This window comes from Ranitomeya variabilis, chromosome 5 (assembly GCF_051348905.1).
Source record: "Ranitomeya variabilis isolate aRanVar5 chromosome 5, aRanVar5.hap1, whole genome shotgun sequence".
NCBI lineage: Eukaryota > Metazoa > Chordata > Amphibia > Anura > Dendrobatidae > Ranitomeya > Ranitomeya variabilis.
Genome location: NC_135236.1, coordinates 146,389,315 through 146,412,656, shown reverse-complemented (window position 1 = coordinate 146,412,656; position 23,342 = coordinate 146,389,315). Strand labels below are relative to the sequence as shown.

The following is a 23,342-nucleotide window of genomic DNA, read 5'->3' as shown; positions in this document are numbered from 1 at the left end:
AACAAAAATATAGGAGCATTTGAGGCAAATTGCACACCATGCCATGCCTGCTGCAGAGCCTAATGTAACTGCATTGAAAGTGATTCCGCCTCTCCTCAGGCCGATCAGCAGGCATATTGTAATGTATTTGTTTTGTCTGTATGGAACCTTTTTAAAGGATATAGACAATATAGACATGCTTTAAGGGCTTTTTTCTTTCATGTATTTTTGCAATGGGGTTCTTAAACATTTGACACTTGGCTTCTACAGCCCCAATGTACATTTCACAGACTGCAGAATAAATGATCTGTGAAGGCCGACAGTGCTCACCTGATGCGTACCAGAGACCTCACCACCTCGGCTGCAACCTGTGGGATAGACCTCGTTCCATCATTTAGTAGCATGGTCAGTCCTGATATTAAAGGCGTCTTATGATTGATGTGAAGATGGAAGGCTACAAATGCTCTTTTCAATTTTCATATTCTGTGTGATAGGAAAAGTGTCTTCTGGATATTGTAGCAATAATTTTTCCTAAAGTATCTCACGTGGATTATCTTACTCTTTACTGTTTGCATCATTTGTTGTATCCATTTGTGATGCTGCTTGAGTCATTTTTCAGCTATGTAAAACCTACTTGTATAATCATGTCACTCGCAGCCGGTCGCGTGCTACATAACTTCTGGATGATGCAAATGACGTCTAATGTGTCATGTCTGACTCCCTTTTTAAAACGTGATGTTTTCAGAATTGTCCTAACACAACTTTTCTTTAAAATCTCTAAATATATTTCTTCAGGTCACGTTTTTAATTTTATTTTTTTTATTCCCTCTTTTCTGGATCCAAAAAACCTGCACAGAGGACTCCTATCTGTATCTTTCTTAGACCCTGAATATGCTTGTCACAGGGCCTGGCCGTTCCTATTTTTTATTGGCTTTGGTGTTCCTAGTAAGACTTTCCCTCCTCCCGGACATGTAACACGTCTTGTTACTGTAGTAACGTACAGACCGGGTGCTGTTACTTATCTGGGCTTTATATTGCATGGTTTATGGTGCTATCTTGTCACTAGGTCAATTATTGCATATACCGTACTTTTTACCTGACAGTTTCCATTTAATAAGTCATGTCCTGAAATGCTATTACCCTGCACGTATGCGGTTAGTCTGCAGAGCGATGGTGTTCCAATGTTACTCGGCCGCCGTGCTGAAAGGGTGGGAAGTAGAATAAAGTACGGTATGATCAGGCAGCCACTGGCTTTCATTCATGGAGGCTTGCCGGAGAGGCCCCAGTCACCAATCAGTATGCACGCCCCAGCACATTGACTGAAAGTTGTCGCTGCACTGATACGCCCATCAATAGTTAATATCTTCCTGGTAGCTGGGCTTCTAGCACTGCGGTCGCTCGGCTTAAGAACGCTATTTACCCCCTTATGTTTTAGGTCTAAGTGTTTGCGGAAATGACTAGTTCCTTTTAAATTGTTACCATGCGGCTATTATTTGTACTGTTTATTCGGACAACATACAGCCGGTACGATGTTTAGGAAGAACATGGTCTCTGTGTATGCTCCCCCCCCATAATGGCATTAGAATTACTGTTTGTGTGGTGTCTGGACATTGCGGTCTCTGGCCTTAGTGGTGTTACTGTGACAAAAGCCTGTAAAATGTTCCATTGTGCAGTAAGTGTCGGGTACATTGCTGTCTCTTATCCATTTTTGTTTTCTCTAAACATGAGCAGTAAATAATGTAATGAAGGTAATTATGAAGAAGCGGTGGTTTCCATTTGCTTAGCTAGATGTTTCTTTTATCTGCCCACATTCAGCAGCGTTCAGCATCTACTGAATTTGAGCTTATTTTTATTTGTCTACCATACAACAAAGCAGCCACCCACTGCGGCCTCGTACGTTTCATGCCTCACACCTACTCTTTACTAATGGAAGCTTGTTTGAAAGTCGTACAGTATTTAATGTTTGTTCCTGAGAAATGGTATTCTATATATTCTCTTTTTTTTGAGAATCTGAGTGACTTTCCCATCGTGATCCCCTTTTATGAGTATTATTTGACGGCTCACACTATAGTGCAGCTTGCTTGGATACCAGGTGTGTGGCTGGAACATATGACATAAAGCAGCCTTTTACCAGTGATGTCTGTTTTCTTGGCTTTAAGCATTTCAAAGTTGTTGTTGTTTATTTATATAGCACCATTAATTCCATAGTGCTGTACCTGTGAACAGGGGTTACATACAGGGTTATAGATATCTTTAACCGTAAACAAATTTACAATGACAGACTGGTACAGAGGGGAGAGAACCCTGTCTTTGCGGACTTACATTCTTCAGGATAATGGGGAAGAGACAGGAGGTCGGTGTTCTGCAACTCTGGTGGTGGTAAGGTGGCAGCTCGGGTGGTTGGTGAGGTGGCAGCGGCTCGGGTGGTTGGTGAGGCGGCAGAATGGTTATTGCAGGCTGTAGGCTTTACTGAAGAGATGGGTTTTCAGGTTCCGTCTGAAGGATCCGAGGGCGGTGGATAATCGGACGTGTTGAGGCGTGGAATTCCAGAGGATGGGGGATATTGGGAGAAATCTTGGAGGCAGTTGTGTGAGGAACAGATAAGTGTGGAGGAGAGTAGTAGGTCTTGGGAGGATGGAAGATAACGTGAGGGAAGATAGTGGGAGATTAGTTCAGATATATAGGGAGGGGACAGGTTGTGGATGGCTTTGTAGATCAGGGTTAGTAGTTTGAACTGGATTCGTTGGGGAATTGGGAGCAAGTGGAGGGATTTGCAGAGGGGTGAAGCAGGGGAGTAGCGAGGAGAGAGGTGGATTAGCCGAGCAGCAGAGTTGAGGACAGACTGGAGTGGTGCAAGGGAGTTAGCGGGGAGGCCACAGAGGAGGGTGTTGCAGTAATCGAGGCGGGAGATGATGAGGGCATGCACAAGAGTTTTAGTAGATAGTGGGCTGAGGAAGGGACGGATTCTGGCAATATTTTTGAGGTGGAGGCGACAGGAGGTGGCAAGAGTTTGGACGTGCGCTTTTGAAGGACAGGGCAGAATCGATAGTTACCTGGAGGCAGCGGATTTCAGGTGTGGGAGAGAGCATGATGCCATTTACCATAATAGATAGATTAGGTAGGGGGATATGCGAGATGGAGGAAAGAGGATGAGTTCAGTTTTGTCTACATTGAGTTTTAAAAAGCGAGAGTTGAAGGAGGATATGGCTGACAGACACTCCGGGATTCTGGCAGAAGAGAGGCGACATCTGAGCTAGAGAGGTAGATCTGAGTGTTGTCCGCATATAGGTGATACTGTAAGCCATGGGACTTTGAGTTATCCTAGGCCAAGGGTATAGATGGAAAAAAGTAGAGGCAATCCAGAACAGGGCTGGAGAAGGAGGAGGATGGAGAACTGTCTGTTAGCTTTGGCTGTGAGTAAGTCATTAGTAATTTTGGTCAGAGCAGTTTCGGTGGAGTGGTGGGGGTGGAAGCCAGATTGGAGGTTGTCAAAAAGAGAGTTAGATGAGAGGTGGGAGGAAAGTTGACCATGGACATGCTGCTCAAGGAGTTTGGAAGCAAACGGGAGCAGTGATATAGGGCGATAGCTGGGCATATCCGTTGGGTCAAGGTTAGCTTTTTTGAGGATGGGTGTGATGGTGGCATGTTTGAAGGCAGAGGGGAAAGTACCAAAAGATAGCGATAGGTTGAAGAGATGGGTTAGAGCTGGAATGAGCGTGCTAGTGAGGTTGGGGAGCAGGTGGAAAGGGATGGGGTCAAGTGCCCAGGTGGTGAGGTGTGATTTGGAAAGGAGGCGAGTAAGTTCTCCTTCAGTGATGTTGGAGAGGGAAGTTATTGGGGAAGGGCAGAGGTCTGGTATATGGAGTGGTTGGGGTGAGGGAACAGTAAAGGTTTGCCTTGTTTGGTCGATCTTGTTTTTGAAGTTGGTGGCAAAGTCCTCAGAAGAGATGAGGGGAGTTGGAGGTGGCAGTGGGGGCCGGAGGAGAGAGTTAAATGTGCTGTACAGTTGTTTTGGGTTGTAGGATAGTGAAGATACAAGGTTGGTGAAATAGGACTGTTTAGCAGAAGTGAGGGCTAGTTTGAAGGCAAGTGTAGCTTGTTTGAAAGCGATGAAGTCGTCTGGCAGGCGTGTTTTTTGTTTGTTTGTTTGTTTTTCCTAGGCCGCTCCACGACCCTGGATGCTTGTCGGAGTATTTTGGTGAGGTTGATATGCCAGGGTTGCCTATTGATTTGTCGCACTTTGCCATGCGTGAGAGGGGCGACTGAGTCTATGGCTGATGTGAGGGTGGAGTTATAGAAAGCGGTGGCGCTATCTGTGTCGTGGAGTGAAGATATGGAGGACAGGGGTAGAAGAGTGTGAGAGTCTGTGAATGTCTAGGTGTGCAAGGTTTCTGCGAGGATGTGGTACTGGCTGGACGTGGGGGGCAGGTGAGGAGGACAAGGAAGAGAAGGTGAGTAGATGGTGGTCAGGTAGGGGGCTGGAAAGTTCTCCTTTTTTTGTAAATTTACTCATTTTCTCATGTTTTAAGGTTTTCAAATTTGATATGCCATTACTAATTTTACGCCATTAAAATGTTCAGTTTTCGTAACTCCTGGGGTATAATAGGAATAGGTTGTGTTTTGACTAAATCCCACCTAAAAAGACAAGCTCACAAAGATACAGTGCAGAAGGTGTTGTCCTATACCCATGATGGCGACCCTTTTAGAGACACTGTGGCCAAACTACAACCCCATATCCACTTATTTAGCTAAGTGCCAACACGGCAAGTTAACCTGAATACTGAGGTTTTGGTTTGCAAAAAAAAAACTCCTGCAGAGAGCAAGTGGAGGCAGCAGCCGGGGTACCAGACTGTAGATATAAAGGAATATGCTCCCTCATCCTGGTGTATGCTCCTCCACCCTGCCGATGCTGCTGTTCAACGCATAGAAAAAAACAAAATACAATAAACATTGCTACTCTCCTTCTTTCCTTCGTCTTCCCTGCCGAATAGTCTTCTGAAGCTAGCATTTTATTTCAGCGTCCAAGCGACTAGACGCTTTACGTTACACCATCTCTTCATCCCAGAGTCTGTTTTCACCTTCCTGACCAGGCTAAATTTAAAAATTCTGACTACAGAGAACTCTGGAACCCTTCATAGGATGCCTTTGATTCTGAGATTGTTCTCGGGACATATTGTACTTCATGACAATGGTAACATTTGTTCGATATGACTTGTGTTCATTTATCAAATTATTTGAAATTGGCAAACCTTTAGCAATTTTGGAACTTCTAATTCTTATGCCCTTAAACTAGAGTTATGTCACACAAAATACTTAATAAAGAACATTTCCCACATGTCTACTTTACATCTGCCTCATTTTTTAAACCTATTTTTTTTTTGTTAGGATGTTAGAAGGGTTAAAAGTTGATCAGCAATTTTCTCATTTTTCCAACAAATTTACTAAACTATTTTTTTAGAAACCTCACATTTGAAGTGACTTTTGGGGGCTTATATGACACTAAATAGCCAAAAGTTACACCATTCTAAAAACTGCTCGAAACCACATTCAAAAAGTTTTAGGTGCTTCACAGTAATTAATGCAGTGTGGAAGGGAAAAATTAACATTTTACTTTATTTCTCAAATTTTTACTTTACCCCAAATTTATTTTCACAAGCGTAACAGGAGAAAATCAACCCCACAATTTGTTGTGCAAATTCTCCGGAGTACGCCGATATCTCATATGTGGGGGGAAAGCTACTGTATGGGCACATGTCGGGGCTTGGAAAGGAAGGAATGACGTTTTGGAACGCAGACTTTGATGGAATGGTCTGCGGGTGTCATGCCTCGTTTGAAGAGCCCCTGATGTTCCTAAACAGTGGAACACCCCCATCCCCAAGTGACCCCATTTTGGAAACTAGACCCCTCAAGGAACTTAAATAGGTATGTTGTGAGCACCTTGAACCCCCAGGTGCATAACAGAATTTTACATCTTTGAACTGGGTTAAATGGCCCAAAAATTTGTCACACAATTTGTGCTGATCATAGAAACGCCCCATATGTGGCTGTACAGTACTGCTTAGCCACACGGCGAGACTCGGGAGGGACGGTGCACTATTTGCCACCTGGAGGGCAGATTTTCTTAGAATAGTTTGTGCAAGCCATATACAGAGCCCTTAAGTTCTAGAAGAGCAGACTAAACCTCAAGTCACCCCATTTTGGAAATTATACCCCTTTGGAAATTTATCTACAGACGTAGTGATGATTTGAGACGATGAATATTTTTATTTTCCTGAAACACTCCGCAGCAGTGGATGTTGCAGAGTGAAAATTGTATATCTGCTGTTGTAGCGCCCAGTTCACTCTTTTGAAGACATGAGCCCCATAAATTAGGGAGGCTTTCGTTGCTCCAGAAATTCCAAATGTGGATTCTAAATGTGGTTTTAGGCACACTATGGGCCTCTGAAGTGAGGGGGCATTTGGATTTGGGAGTACAGAATTTGCCAAATTTCTTTTGGTGGGCAGGGATCCATAGTTCTTTTCCAGAGCGTCTGTGCTACCAATAATGTGGAATCCCCTTATATTTCTGTTAACAGATGGACATGAGTGGGGGGACTTGGTTTTTTTTTTGTGGATTGATCTGACGTTTTTAGTGGGAACATTTTGGATCATATTTATCCTTTTGCAGATCACTTACAGTGGGGAAACAAAGTATTTGATACTCTGGAAATTTTGGAAGTGTTTCCAACTACAGAGTGGAGTCGTCTGTAATTTTTTTTTATCTTCGGTACACATTGACTGTGAGAGACTTGTACCGCATCTAAAAAAAAATAATAACTACATTAGTTTGCATGGAATAAGTATTTGATACAATAGAAAAACAGAACTTAATATTTGGTGCAGAAACCTTTTGTTTACAATTAGAGGTCAGACTTTCCTGTAGATCTTGGCAAAGTTTGCACACAGGGATTTTGGCCCACTCCATACAGCTTTTCCAGATCTTTCTGCTTTCGGGCTGTTGCTGGGCAACATTAAGTTTAAGCTCCCTCCACAGATTTTAGGTTTAGGTATGGAGACTGGCTAGGCTACTCCAGGACCATGAAATGCTTCTAACGAAGCCACTCTTTTTACATAGTTACATAATTATTAAGGTTGAAGGAAGACTTTAAGTCCATCTAGTTCAACTCATAGCCTAACCTAACATGCCCTAACATGTTGATCCAGGGGAAGGCAAAAAAAAACCCATGTGGTAAGAGTAAGCTCCATCATGGGGAAAAAAATTCCTTCCCGACTCCACATACGGCAATCAGACTAGTTCCCTGGATCAACGCCTTATCAAGGAATCTAATATATATACCCTGTAATATTATACTTTTCCAGAAAGGTATCCAGTCCCCTCTTAAATTGAAGCAATGAGTCACTCATTACAACATCATACGGCAGAGAGTTCCATAGTCTCACTGCTCTTACAGTAAAGAATCCGCGTCTGTTATTATGCTTAAACCTTTTTTCCTCCAGACGTAGAGGATGCCCCCTTGTCCCTGTCACCGGTCTATGATTAAAAAGATCAGCAGAAAGGTCTTTGTACTGTCCCCTCATATATTTATACATTAACACAAGATCACCCCTTAAGGTACCGTCACACTAGGCGATATCGCCAGCGATCCGTGACGTTGCAGCGACCTGGATAGCGATATCGCTGTATTTGACACGCAGCAGCGATCTGGATCCCGCTGTGAAATTGCTGGTCGCTGCTAGAAGGTCTGCACTTTATTTGGTCGCTAGGTCGCCGTGTATCGCCGTGTTTGACAGCAAAAGCAAGGATACCAGCGATATTTTACACTGGTAACCAGGGTAAACATCGGGTTACTAAGCGCAGGGCCGCGCTTAGTAACCCGATGTTTACCCTGGTTACCAGCGTAAAAGTTAAAAAAACAAACAGCACATACTCACCTGCGCGTCCCCCAGCCTCTGCTTCCTGACACTGACTGAGCGCCGGCCCTAAACTGAAAGTGAAAGCACAGCGGTGACGTCACCGCTGTGCTGTTAAGGCCGGAGCTCAGTCAGTGTCAGGAAGCAGAGGCTGGGGGACGCGCTGGTGAGTATGTGCTGTTTGTTTTTTTAACTTTTGCGCTGGTAACCAGGGTAAACATCGGGTTACTAAGCGCGGCCCTGCGCTTAGCAACCCGATGCTTACCCTGGTTACCCGGGGACTTCGGCATCGTTGGTCGCTGGAGAGCGGTCTGTGTGACAGCTCTCCAGCGACCAAACAGCGACGCTGCAGCGATCGGCATCGCTGTCGCTATCGCTGCAGCGTCGCTTAATGTGACGGTACCTTTAGTCTTCGTTTTTCCAAACTAAATAGCCCCAAGTGTAATAACCTATCTTGGTATGGCAGACCCCCCAGTCCTCTAATAACCTTGGTTGCTCTTCTCTGCACCCGCTCCAGTTCAGCTATGTCTCTCTTATACCCCGGAGACCAGAACTGTGCACAGTATTCTAAGTGTGGTCGCACTAGTGACTTGTAAAGGGGTAAAATTATGTTCTCCTCATGAGCATCTATGCCTCTTTTAATGCATCCCATTATTTTATTTGCCTTTGTAGCAGCTGCCTGACACTGGCCACTGAATATGAGTTTGTCATCCACCCATACACCCAGGTCTTTTTCATTGATGGTTTTGCCCAGAGTTTTAGAATTAAGCACATAGTTATACATCTTATTACTTCTACCCAAGTGCATGACCTTACATTTATCCCCATTAAAGCTCATTTGCCATTTATCAGCCCAAGCTTCTAGTTTACATAAATCAGCCTGTAATTTAACATTGTCCTCCCCTGTATTGATTACCGTGCAGAGTTTAGTGTCATCTGCTAATATTGAAATTCTACTCTGAATGCCCCCTACAAGGTCATTAATAAATATGTTATAAAGAAGAGGGCCCAATACTGACCCCTGTGGTACCCCACTACTAACCGTGACCCAGTCCGAGTGTGCTCCATTAATAACCACCCTTTGTTTCCTATCCCTGAGCCAACTCTCAACCCACTTGCACATATTTTCCCCTATCCCCATTATTCTCATTTTATGTATCAACCTTTTGTGTGGCACCGTATCAAAAGCTTTTGAAAAGTCCATATACACTACATCTACTGGGTTCCCTTGGTCCAGACCGGAACTTACCTCTTCATAGAAGCTGATCAAATTAGTCTGACATGATCGGTCCCTAGTCAACCCGTGCTGATACTGGGTCATGAGGTTATTCCTCTTCAGATACTCCAGTATAGCATCCCTTAGAATGCCCTCCAGGATTTTACCCACAGTAGAGGTTAAACTTACTGGCCTATAATTTCCGAGTTCAGTTTTTGTCCCCTTTTTGAATATTGGCACCACATTTGCTATACGCCAGTCCTGTGGTACAGACCCTGTTATTATGGACTCTTTAAAGATTAAAAATAATGGTCTATCAATGACTGTACTTAATTCCTGCAGTACTCGGGGGTGTATCCCATCCGGGCCCGGAGATTTGTCAATTTTAGTGATTTTTAGATGCCGCCGTACTTCCTGCTGGGTTAAGCAGGTAACATTAAATTGGGAATTATTATCACTAGTCATATTGGCTGCCATGGGATTTTCTTTTGTAAATACTGATGAAAAAAAGTCATTTAGCATATTGGCTTTTTCCTCATCCTCATCCACCATTTCACCCAGACTATTTTTAAGGGGGCCAACACTATCATTTTTTAGTTTCTTACTATTTATGTAGTTAAAGAATATTTTGGGGTTATTTTTGATCTCTCTAGCAATGAGTCTGTCTCAATCTTTTCTGCCTTGATTTGCTTTTTACATAATTTATTTAATTTTTTGTATTTATTTAATGCCTCCTCACTACCTACTTCCTTTAATTCTCTAAATGCTTTCTTTTTGTCACTTATTGCGCCCCTTACATCTTTATTTAGCCATATTGGTTTCCTCCTATTTCTAGTATGTTTATTCCCATACGGTATATACTGTGCACAGGTCCTATCCAGGATGCTAATAAATGTCTCCCATTTTCTTTGTGTACTTTTATGTCTCAGGATATCGTCCCAGTTAATTGCACCAAGATCCTCTCTCATCCGTTGGAAATTTGCCCTCCTGAAGTTTAGTGTCCTTGTCACCCCTCTACTGCACATCTTATTAAAGGAGACATGAAAACTTATTATTTTGTGATCACTATTCCCCAAGTGACCCCCAACCCTTATATTTGATATGCGGTCTGGCCTGTTGGTTAATATTAGGTCTAGCAGTGCCCCCCTTCTTGTTGGGTCCTGAACCAGTTGGGAAAGGTAATTGTCTCTCATAGTTGTCAAAAACCGATTACCTTTACTGGAACTGCAGGTTTTGTTCCCCAGTCTATTTCAGGGTAGTTGAAGTCCCCCATAATAATGACTTCTCCTTGAGTCGCAGCTTCATCTATTTGCTTTACAAGGATATTCTCCATTCCTTCCATTATTTTTGGAGATTTATAACAAACCCCTATCAGTAATTTATTATTTTTCCCCCTCCCCTTATCTCCACCCACAGGGACTCTACATTTTCATTAAATTCACCTATATTATCACGCCGGATGGGTTTTAAGGACGATTTTACATACAGACACCCCCCTCCCCCTCGCTTATCTGTACGGTCATTTCTGAAAAGGCTATAGCCCTGCAAGTTAACAGCCCAGTCATGGCTCTCATCCAGCCATGTTTCAGATATCCCCACCATGTCATAATTATGTTCCAACAACATTAGTTCTAATTCGTCCATTTTGTTGGCGAGGCTTCTGGCATTAGTATACATGCACTTGATGTTCCTCTCTGTACCTCTATTCTTTCTTAAATTACTAACTGTTCTAACCCCACCCCCCATGCCTCCGCCACCCCCAACTTCCTTATTTGTGCCCAGGTCTCTATCTGCACTATCTTCCCCACCTATAAAATGAATACCCTCCCTCCCATTCCCTAGTTTAAACACTCCTCCAACCTTCTAACCATTTTCTCCCCCAGCACAGCTGCACCTTCCCCATTGAGGTGCAGCCCATCCCTAGCGTAGAGCCTGTAGCCAACTGAGAAGTCGGCCCAGTTCTGCAGGAACCCAAACCCCTCTTTCCTACACCAATTCTTGAGCCACTTATTAACCTCCCTAATCTCCCGTTGCCTCTCTGGCGTGGCACGTGGTACAGGCAGTATTTCAGAAAATACCACGTTGGAGGTCCTTGCTTTCAGCTTGCAGCCTAATTCCCTGAAATCATCTTTAAGGACCTTCCACCTACCTCTAACTTTGTCATTTGTGCCAATGTGCACCATGACCGCTGGGTCCTCACCAGCCCCTCCCAGTAATCTGTCCACCCGAACAGCGATGTGTCGGACTCGAGCGCCAGGTAGGCAGCACACCGTTCGACGATCCCTGTCTTTGTGACAGATTGCCCTATCTGTTCCCCTAATAATTGAGTCCCCCACTACCAGCACCTGTCTGGCCTGCCCTGCTCTCCTATTTCCCTCCTTACTGGAGCAGTCACTCCTCCGGCTTTCAGAGGACATGCCTGGCTGCAGCAGTGCTACCCCTGTACTGGCACCCCCCTCATCTGCCAACTTGGCAAACTTATTGGGGTGTGAAAGATCAGGACTAGCCTCCCTGGCACTCTTCCCTCTACCCTGCTTCCTAACTGTCACCCAGCTAACTGCCTCACTGTCCTGCAGCTCCATCCTACCATCCCCCTCCTCATCTATCCCATTGAGCGTCTGCTCTGTGAGCAGAAGACTCCTTTCCATATTGTCTATGGATCTCAGTGTTGCCAGCTGCACATTTAGATCCAGTATCTGGGTTTCCAAATGCACAACGTGCTCACATCTCGCACAGCAGTATGCACCCTCGACCGGCTGATCAAGGACTGCATACATGTGGCAAGATGTGCACTGGATGGCATTAACAATTGTGGAGCACATTTCCTAATGGGGATTGCACCAGACAGAAACGTTAAATAAAAATAAATACAAAGTATTTTTTAATTAACACTTGGAACAGCAATTCCTCCCTTGGAAACTCCCTGATTCCAAAGTCACAAGTCACACTTACCGCAGTCCACACTTACACTCAGGTCACACTCAGCTCGCTCACACTCGCTATGCTGAAGATTTAAAGATTTTTTTTTTTCCTCTAATTTCCCTTCAACAACAAGCCACCTTGCTGTTCAAATGCACTTCCAAAAAAAAAGTTTAGTTGCCCTGGTTCTATGTATCAGGTCATTGTCGTGCTGGAATACCCAGTCACGATCCATCTTCAATGCTGTTGCTGAGGAAAGGAGGTTGTTGACCAAAATCTCACGATACATGACCTCATCCTTCTTCCTTTCCATACGGTGCAATTGCCTTGTTCCCTAAAAGTATGTTGCTTCACGTTTGGGACGGTGTTCTTGGGGTTTGTACTCGTCCTTCTTCCTTCAAACACAGCGTGTGGTGTTGATGTCAAAAAGCTCTATTTCCAGGTCGTCCCTTATGACAGCACCACAAGGAGGTTGCTCTTCATATCCTTGATAGGGACAGGAACACAGAAGAGGTTAAATAGCCCCTCCCCACCTCCACCCTTCAGTGTTTTTCCTGTCCCTATCAGGGACAGACGCAGGAGAGAGTTCTCCAGAAGATTGAATTTACCTGATTCCGGGTCAGGTCTCGGAGAGCAGGCGCTCCCGAATGCAGCCTATCCCCCTGGAGGGGGCTCTGGCCGCGGGGGTCCCGCTGTGGAAAATCTCCCCAGGTCGCTGGATACCGATGGAGGTCCCTCCGCGACGAAGGTAGAGCTGTGTGCTCCCTTAGAGCCATCCCATCCCTTCACAAAGGGGCTCTGGGGCGGCAGCTGCGGCCGCGGTGTCCGGCGCTTGCTCAGAGCTCCATGTGCGGCCGGCGCTGACATCGTTCCCCGAACTTCCTGCCCAGGCTCCAGGGTCGGACGACGCCGATGACGACTTCAGGGAGGCGTGGCCAGAACCCTGGAGTCTGCAGCGCCGGTGCATTTCCGGGTACGCCGGAAAGCCACAGGGGAAAGCGGCGGCCGGAACAGAATGGAGTCCGGATGTGCGCCAGAATCTAGGTCCCAGGCTGGTCGGCGTGCGTTCCGGATAACGCATGCGCACTACAGCTGAGGACCTGGAATCACCATGGAGGCCAGCAGCTGAGCTCGGAAGGAGGACGAATCAGATGTCTTGAAGCTGGGTAAGACCGACTATTTAATGACGGACAAACTGACAGCACACTTGACTCAGTAAGATGGAAGGTGCTAGTCGTCCTGACGTCCAGTCCTTAGAGCTGCCCACGGACCATGTGAGTAGTACGTGGTATGGGATATTTTACAGGCTAGAGCCATAGTTACAGGGATTTCCTTTACCTTTTACAGGATAAGGACATTCCTGAAAGGCCAACGGTTAAAAAAAGGACCATCAGATGTCCGTTATGTAACACCAAACTCCCGGATGGCCATAAAAAGAAGTTATGCGAAAAATGTATCGCTAAACTCCTAAAAGACGAACAGTCTTCGCTATTAGATAGTATTAAAACCATGATCAGAGACGAAGTCCAAGCTACGGTGTCTACAATGGCGCCACCCCAGTCTCCGAGGCCTAAAAGACCTAGATGGGATATGGACTTAACTTCTGAAGAAGGCGAGGTTTCATACTCTGATCCGGGCTCAGACGAAGAAGATAATTCGTCGGCCGTGTTCCCAGAAGAACGGAAAAAATACCGGTTCTCATCCGAAAATACAGACGTGCTGCTAAAAGCAGTTAGGAGCACTATGAAAATAGAGGACTCGTCCGAACCATTATCAGTCCAAGATGAAATGTTCGGAGGACTAAGAACTCGCAGAAATAGAGTTTTTCCGGTCAACAACCACATAACAGCAATGATAATGGAAGAATGGGAAGACGTAGGAAAGAAGCTAATAGTCCCAAGAGACTTCAAGTACCGTCTTCCCTTTGACCCGGAAGAAACTAAAGTTTGGGAATCAGTCCCTAAAATTGATATTCCTGTGGCCAAGGTCACAAGGAAAACAGCTATTCCTTTTGAGGATTCAGCAGGCTTAAAGGACCCAATGGATAAAAGATCAGAGGATCTTCTCAAGAAAGCCTGGGAGTTGTCAGCCACCATTATGAAGACGAACATAGCGGCTACCTCCGTAGCAAGATCCATGTGTCTTTGGGTAGACGAGCTGGAGAGCCATATTAAAGACAGAACTCCAAGAGAAGAAATCCTGAAATCTCTTTCAGTTCTAAAAATGGCGACTGATTTCATGGCGGACGCTTCAGCGGAATCAGTGCGTTTTGCTGCAAGGAATAATGCACTCTCAAACGCAGCGAGAAGGGCCTTATGGCTGAGATCGTGGACAGGAGATACACAATCAAAAAATAAGCTGTGTTCGATTCCATTCTCAGGATCTCACGTCTTTGGTCCAGTGCTCGACGAGCTTCTTGAGAAAGCGTCCGACAAGAAAAAAGGCTTCCCTGAAGAGAAGCCAAAGAAAACACAATTCTTTCGGAAAACTCGCTCCCACCCAAGACAGGACTACAGAGGGAAAGGGAAGTCCGGCAGATGGAGCTACCCTAAAGGGGGTAGAGGAAGAGGTTCCTTTCGAGACCAGTCAGCAGGACCCAGCAAACAATGACGCCAACAACATAGGAGGAAGACTACAATACTTCCTAGAGGGATGGCAGAACATTTCTCAGAATCAATGGATTCTGCAGACAGTTGCACAGGGGTACAAGATAGTTTACTCATCTACCCCCCAAGAGATTCTGTTTGACTCAGACGGAGTCGTCAGCAGTACATCAAAGGCTGCTAACAGACATACAGGAACTCGTAGAGTTACAGGTCATAGTTCCGGTACCCCATCATCAGCATTTTCAGGGGCATTACTCCAGTCTGTTCTCCATAAAAAAACCAAACGGAGAATACCGTACAATAATAAATTTAAAGCCATTAAACAAATGGGTAGCGTACAAACGCTTCAAGATGGAATCTCTCAGGTCAATTATACCATTAATAAAAAAGAACTCCGTAATGTGCACGATAGATCTCAAACATGCATATTATCATGTTCCCATCCATCCCTCACATAAAAAATTCCTCAGATTTGCAATAAGAAGCCGCAGGGGGATCCTTCATTTCCAATTCCAGTGTCTACCATTCGGTCTCTCCTCTGCCCCGAGGATATTCACAAAGCTCATGACGGAAGTCATGGCCCATTTAAGAGAAAAAGAAGTTCTCATCGCACCATACCTGGACGATCTGTTGCTAATAGCAAATTCATCTCAACAGATGGAAGAATCCATAGAAATTACCATGGCTCTCCTGAAGCGTCTGGGGTGGATAATAAATTTAAAAAAGACAAGTCTCGAACCAGAGACACAGAAAATATTTCTGGGAGTACTACTAGATTCCGAACTGGAATACTCCTTCCTACCAGACCAAAAACAACGGTCAATCAAAAAAGAGCTCCAGACGATAAAGAAACACAAATTCATTTCCATCAGGAAAGCTATGAGGGTTCTAGGACTGATGACCTCATGTATCCCCAGCGTACAGTGGAGTCAATTTCACTCCAGAACGCTTCAGAGGGAAGTTCTTTCTGTATGGAACGGAAAGGAAAATTCTTTGGACAACAAGATACGGTTACCCAGCGAGGTAAAACAGTCCCTCTCATGGTGGATCGACATAAAAAATCTGAAAAAAGGAAAACCATGGAGGATATCTCCATGTGTAAATATAACTACCGATGCAAGCTCAAGTGGCTGGGGAGCCCACATCGAAGGACGATACCTTCAGGGGACATGGCCATCATCGGTACGCAACAGTTCCTCCAATTACAGGGAACTCAGCCGTCTGGGAAGCACTAAAGGGGTGCCAACACGAGGTGCAGGGACACCATATCCGAGTCTTCTCAGACAACTCGACCACGGTAGCCTTTCTCCTGCATCAGGGAGGACCGAGGCACCGTCCACTTCAAGCGCTAGCAGAGACAATATTCTCCTGGGCAGAGGATACTGTGAAGTCCATCACAGCAGTTCATTTAAAAGGCTCACAAAACCAAATAGCGGATTTTCTCAGCAGAGAGAAATTGCAGCCGACAGAGTGGTCTCTAAACGGAGAAGTCTTTGCTCAGCTAACCCAACAATGGGGCACTCCGCAGGTAGATTTGTTTGCCACAAAGGACAATACAAAAACAAAAAAAAATTTCTCATTAAATCCAGGAGACAATCCAGCTGGCATAGATGCCTTGGCTCAACATTGGGACATGGAACTTGCGTACGCGTTCCCTCCCCTAGCTCTAATTCCCAGAGTTCTGAGAAAAATACAGGAAAGTCCAGCGGTAGTGATCCTAATAGTGCCATATTGGCCCAAGAGGAGCTGGTTTCCTCTGCTGAAGTGGATGGCGATAGAAGACCCAGTGCTACTACCACTGAGGCGGGATCTTCTGACGCAGGGACCGCTGGTCCATCAAAATCTAAAGATGCTACAACTCTCAGCATGGATCTTGAGAGGGAAATCTTGAGATCAAAAGGACTGTCGGACTCGGATATCTCAACCATGAAGAAAAGCAGAAAGCCGGTAACCTCGGCTATATACCAAAAAATTTGGAAGAAATTTTGTTCTCAAACCAATACTCCAATATCCATTCTACAAGAACCAGATATCTCTCAAATCTTAAATTTCCTCCAAACAGGCTTTGATATGGGCTTGAGGCCTAGTACGCTAAAAGTACAAATCTCAGCGTTAAGTGCCTTTTATGATTATCCATTAGCAAACCATCCCTGGATAATGAGATACATCAAAGCTACGCAACGTATCAGACCGACAATAAGAAGTTCAGTACCTTCATGGAACCTCACATTGGTACTTAATGAATTACGGAAGGCTCCATACGAGCCACTTGATCAGTCAGACCTAAAATCCGTAACATTCAAAACTGTCTTTCTGGTCGCAATAACGACAGCAAGGCGAATAGGCAAAATTCAGGCCTTGTCTATAACAGATTTAAAGATACAGGAAGACTGCATCATTCTAAAGTTGGATCCTTCGTTTCTTCCAAAAGTGGTGACGGACTTTCACAGAAGCCAGGAAATAATTTTGCCTGCGTTCTGTCAGAACTTCAACAATGAAAAAGAACGTTCTCTCCATTCCCTGGATGTTAAGAGAACAGTTTTACAGTATTTGAAACTCACAGACGGCTGGAGAATTGATCCAAACCTCTTTATACAAATGTCGGGGAAAAATAGAGGCAAAAAAGACTCAAAAGCGACTCTAGCTAGATGGATTAAATCTACTATTTGCGCTGCATATACTTCAGCTGGTGAATCCCCTCCAGAACATCTGAAAGCCCACTCTCTGAGAGCAATATCTGCTTCATGGGCAGAGAGTGCGGGTGCATCCATGGACCAAATTTGCCGGGCGGCAACTTGGTCTAGTTCAAATACCTTTTGTAGACATTACAAACTAGACGTTCTGTCAAAACAACAGACCAGCTTTGGGAGGAAGGTCCTCCAAGCTGTAATCCCGCCCTAAATAGGAGTTATTTGGTATTTCTCCTTGTGGTGCTGTCATAAGGGACGACCTGGAAACTAGGAGTTAGACATACCGGTAACGGTATTTCCAGGAGTCCATTATGACAGCACCTATTATTTACCCTCCCTTGAACTCCTGTCTGATGTGTGATCTAAACATGTATAGAGAGGAAGTTCAATAAAATTGCGTTGTATCCATCCTGGTGTGGTACTTTGTAAAATCACTGAAGGGTGGAGGTGGGGAGGGGCTATTTAACCTCTTCTGTGTTCCTGTCCCTATCAAGGATATGAAGAGCAACCTCCTTGTGGTGCTGTCATAATGGACTCCTGGAAATACCGTTACCGGTATGTCTAACTCCTAGTTTTGGTCTCAGCTGACCACATGATCTTTCCCCATGGCTCCTCTGGATTATCCAGATTGACACTTGCGAACTTGAAACAGGCCTGGACTTTTTCTGGTGTGAGCAGGAGGACCTTGCGTGCCTTGCAGAATTTTATTCCATGACTTTATGGTGTGTTACTAATAGTAATGTTTGAGACACTGATCCCAGTTCTCTTCCGGTCAGTGACCAGGTCCTTTCGTGTAGTTCTGGGCTGATCCCTGACGTTTCTCACGATCATCCTTGCCCCACAAGACAAGATCTTGCATGGAGCCCCAGACAGAGGAAGGTCGACAGTCATATTGTGTTTCTCGCATTTTCTAATAATTGTGCCACAGTTGTCTTCTCACCAAGCTCCTTGCCTATGTCCTGTAGCCCATCACTGCCTTGTGCAGGTCAATTTTGTCCCTGGTGTACTCGGACAGCTTTTTGGTTTTGGCCATGGTAGAGAGGTTGGATTGTGATTATTTGTGTGTGGACAGATCTTTTATACAGGTAACAGGTGCAGAGTAGGAGGGCTTCTTAAAGAAAAACTAACAGGTCCGTGAGAACTAGAATGCTTGCTGGTTGGTAGGTAGTCAAATACTTATTTCATTCAATTTAATTTAAATACAATTGGATTTTTTTTTTTCGGCTTTCATTTTTAGATTCTGTCTCACAGTTGAAGTGTACCTACAAATAAACATTAGATCCCCTCCATTTTTTGTAGGTGGGAAAACTTGCAAAATCGTCAGTGTATCAAATACTTATTTTCCCAACTGTACATCGGGGTTTCCATCTACGGTAAATCTCCTAATGACATAATGCAGATGACACGCCAAACTAGTCCATTTACTGTAATGAGACAACCGAGTTACTTTGGACTCCATCTGGCCTCTGTTCACCGGTGTCCTTTACAGAGGTGCACAAAACTGTGGAAGATTGTGCTTTTATGCACAACTGAAAGAACAGATACCGCCGGCTTCCACAGTGCCTCCATCTGCCTCATTATAGGGAATCTTCCTCAGGGGGTTCCACGCGAATCACATATTTCAGAGATTTACACGGAAACGCCAGTGTAAGCGCTAAGCGTAGAGCGCAGAGAGAGTGTGCCTATGACTAAAGGGGCTCCAAGGTGTGCCAGAAAGGCGTCAGGCAGTGTCTCTCTCAATTTTACTATTTGGTTTTTAAAATGTTCCAACAAAAATAAATTTTATTTAAACTTGATGGATGTGCTGGAAACACCCTTCTTTCTTCTGTAGAGTGCAGGATAAATGTGAGCTCAACCTTATTGCTATCTTTGGGAGTCATAATGAACAAATCAACAGCAAGTGAAAAATTGGTTTTATTTTTTACGTCTCTCCTCATGCGGTATAAGTGATTTAGACTTTTTTTTCTGTTCTTTAGGTCGGTGCGATTAAAGCGATACCAGATTTAGAGCTTTTTTTATGTTTGGCTGCTGTCACACACTAAAAGACTAGGCATGAGCGAATAGCTTCGGATAACTTGCTGAAGCTCTCCCAATAATCGGCTGTCCAGCGCCGCAGCTGCATGTGTCGCGGCCGTGTGACAGTCACAACAAAACACTCTCCATAAATGTGTTGTGACTGCCACACAGCAGCGACACATGCAACTGCAGCGCCGAACACTTGATTATCGGGAGCGCTCCAGGTGTCCAAATTCCCGATGCAGCTAATCGGTAAGCACTGTAGCTATTCGGATAACGAGTTATCCAAAGCTATTCTCTCATCCCTATAAAAGATGCCTTTTATTTTTGTTTTTTTAATTATACTTGGTTCATCTGTGGTACTTTTACTTTCAGCAGTCTGATCGCTTGTGTAAGGCTGGGTTCACATTACGTTATGGGCGTCCGTGAGACGGACTACATTACACCGCGGCATAAACGCGGTGTAACGTAGTCCGTTACAGCTGCCATTACTTCCTATGTCGGACTTATCGCTAGCGCACGCCCACAATGGGCGTGCACTAGGGATGTGCCGTCATTGAGTGACGGACCCTGAGACGCAGGCTGCAGCGTTTCTGGGTCCGTCACTGCTAGCGCAGATAGAGCTAGCTGATGCTCTATCTGCGCTAGCGTGCTGCCATACCGGCACTTGCGTTTACAGCAGCCCGTTACCGTATGTGTTGAACGGGCTGCCGTAAACGCAATGTGAACCCAGCCTAATGCATTGCAATGCTTATACATGTCAGTACTGCACTGACACAGGCTCCTTAGACATGCTCTCTGCTGATGGTCTAAGGGGCTTAGTGTAGCCTGGTGACCTGGATGACATCATGACTAGCTCGGGCAGCGATTGGGCCTCTGCAATGACGCCTATCAAAGAGGAGAGGTTGTTCCCTCTCCTTGCCCTCTAAAAGCTGTGATTGATATTGATCGTGGCATTTAGGGGGTTAAACTGGCCAGAGCTGTGCAGGCACCACTTTTGCAGTGAGAGTAGAATGGTTCTCCAAAGGTTCAGTTTGTCTTGGCTGAGTAGTGACCTCACGTTGACGGCAGACGTCACTGCTGCAGGCAATCAGTGAGTTCCAGAGCTCATACACTCTACGTCTGCAGTGTCCTGCAATACTTATCTAGGCTTCTTATTTTCCTCACTGAAGAAAACCGTTGCAATCTGTCATATTCCCCGAGAATGCACAAAATATCTACATTTTGGACAGGCGATGCGAGTAGAATTATCGCTCTTATTCTAGTTCACATTTGGAGCTGTGTTTTTTTTGGTTTGTGTGGTTTTTTTTATTTTGCAGATAATCTTTATTTACTTCTAAATGTCTATTTCTCTACTTTTTACATAGGTGAAAATATATTGCAAGTGGAACTGATTTCCATCAGGCTTGGTAGCAATGGAGTTGGATAAGCCATCCGTTTGGGGCTCTTTAAAACAGAAGACTCGTCCTATTCTTCAGAACTTGTCAATTAAAAGGGCCAAGAGAAGCTCACGGAAAATTTTGGATATTAGAAAAAGTCACCTTCTCACTAATCGGATGAGCGTCTCAGTGCCTGATATGATGGACATCGGATATACTATTCATGAAGAACGTGACTACGCAGACTGCACCATTGATTCTACCTCCATTTCCAATAGCCATTCGACTCCCATGATGTCGCATAGGCAGCAGAGGGAGTACGTCAAGCATATGAAGGAAAGCAGTAGCTGGATGCACAAGGATGCGGTCCACATGGAAGTCACAGAGAAGGAGGTTGTAGAGACCTCGGATTCAGAAAGCAAGGAAGAGCAGAATAAATATGATGATGATAAAAGCATATTGGATTTTCTGCACAAAGAATGCATGGCTGAAGGCTTGTCTGATAGCAAACAGGAAGCCGAGGTACGTCTGAGTCATCAGTGTTCACTCTAGTCCTGTGGTGGTGGTGGTCAGATGGTGATCGCTGATGGATTCTGTAGATTACTTGACACTCGGTGTTACTTCACATGTCAGGCCTTAGTACTCCATCACTTGGCAGCACTGATGGTCGAGCACCTATGTAAATGAACACACACTCCTTGCTGGCAGACTATGATGTTCTAGAGTCACGTATGGTAAAGTATATACACTAGTAGTTGAGGTTTACAGACTTGATTTAGCACACACATACTAAGTAATAGAAGTTCTCTGACTGTAAAATTATTCGGGACACATTTGTCAGGTCTTGTAGACAGCTCCTGATATTGTGTGGAAGATTTCAGGATATATGGCTAAGGTGGTGTCCATACAATTTGAGGTCAAAATCGCCATGTAATTTTACTTTTGTTCTCACCTTTTGATTTGGCTAAAGTCTATCTTCAACCTTCAAAACTAAGAAACTATCTCTCCCTATGTACACACATGGGAGAGATCTGTCAATTAACTAGAACAGTGTTGGGAAAAGCCCACTGTTGCTGGACTAGACTTTGAGGGTATGTTCCCATGGTCAGTTAATGCAGCGGGTTAGACGCTACGTATATATGCAGCATTCAACACGCAGCTTCCAGATGTTACAGCATAGTGGATGGGATTTCATGAAATCCCATGTCCACTATTCGTGCACGGATGCCTCCAGCTTCCCTGCGGAGACGGACGTGCGGCGCGTCTTTCTAGACCGCAGCATGTCTATTTATCTTGCGGAGAAGCTCAGTTTCCGCAAGATAAATATCACCACTCCAATGTATTGGGCGCGGTGATTCCGCATGGTTCAATGAACACATGCGGAATCACCGCGTGTACCAAAGCATCTGCTGCGTCCAAAGCGCTACCTAATACTGGCCATGGGGACGTAGCCTAAAGCGTAGAGTTAAACATGCCTAGCTCATTTGTGCAGTCAAGCTCTGATTCTGATTCATGTGGGATGTTTCTCGGGCATTATGAATTGGCCTTAAAAGGGAATGAGCCAGTTATGTGCAAATGAGGGTGTTTTAAACTTGAACAGTTTTTTTTTTTTTTTCCCCACTCGTCCATTAAATAATGAAAAGGACAAAAAAATAAAAAGTTCAAAAACTGTTGTAAAACGCTCTAAAAGGTGTCTGGGGGTCCTCCGAGTAGTTCTGTTGAATATTGTGAAGTATAGAGAATATTCAGAGCAGAAAATCACAGAGGAATGGTCATGTCACTTCTTTTACCCACTTACTATTTTTGGAAACCTGCAGCAGATAAAAAAACAGCCCGAACATATGCTACTACTACTACTAATGTTAGTAGTGTGTATGTGCAAAATTTGGACACTGTAGCTTATAAAATAAAGGGTTAAATCGCGGAAAAAATTGGCGTGGGCTCCCACGCAATTTTCTCCGCCAGAGTGGTAAAGCCAGTGACTGAGGGCAGATATTAATAGCCTAGAGAGGGTCCATGGTTATTGGCCCCCCTGGCTACAAACATCTGCCCCCAGCCACCCCAGAATAGGCACATCTGGAAGATGCGCCTATTCTGGCACTTGGCCTCTCTCTTCCCACTCCCGTGTAGCGGTGGGATATAGGGTAATGAAGGGTTAATGTCACCTTGCTATTGTAATATTTTCTGCCTTTTAACCCTTTATTTTAGCAGCTACAGCGCCCAAATTTTGCACATACACACTACTAACATTAGTAGTGTGGAATATGCAAAAAAAAAGGATATGAGATGGTTTACTGTATGTAAACCATGTCTCATATCATGTCGGGTTTGTGAAGGAGAAATGAAAAGCCGGCAATTGAATTACCGGCTTTTCTCTCTAACACCGGTGCGTATTTCTCGCAGGTCACACTGCTGGTCCGTGTGTAATCCGTATTTTTCTCGCCCCCATAGACTTTCATTGGCGATTTTTTTTTTTGCGCAATACGGTGACAAACGCAGCATGCTGCGATTTTGTACGGCCGTACAAGACCGTATAATACGGATCAGTAAAATATGGCTGATAGGAGCTGGGACATAAGGAATCATTTGGCCGTGTGTTATGCGTATTTTACGGGTGTATTTTCTG

The 23,342-nt window shown here is 44.7% G+C and overlaps 1 protein-coding gene across 5 annotated transcripts in view; it reads left to right on the top strand.

The window, feature by feature from the left end:
* The window catches only part of MCTP2 (multiple C2 and transmembrane domain containing 2), a 217,632-nt gene that overhangs the window by 46,054 nt on the left and 148,236 nt on the right, over window positions 1-23,342 (top strand). For all 5 annotated transcript variants that reach the window (XM_077263414.1, XM_077263418.1, XM_077263419.1 and 2 more), the window contains one exon: window positions 20,705-21,238. In XM_077263414.1, the coding sequence (XP_077119529.1) occupies window positions 20,753-21,238 (486 nt within the window). In that variant the 5' untranslated portion in view covers window positions 20,705-20,752. The remainder of the gene's footprint in view (window positions 1-20,704; window positions 21,239-23,342) is intronic.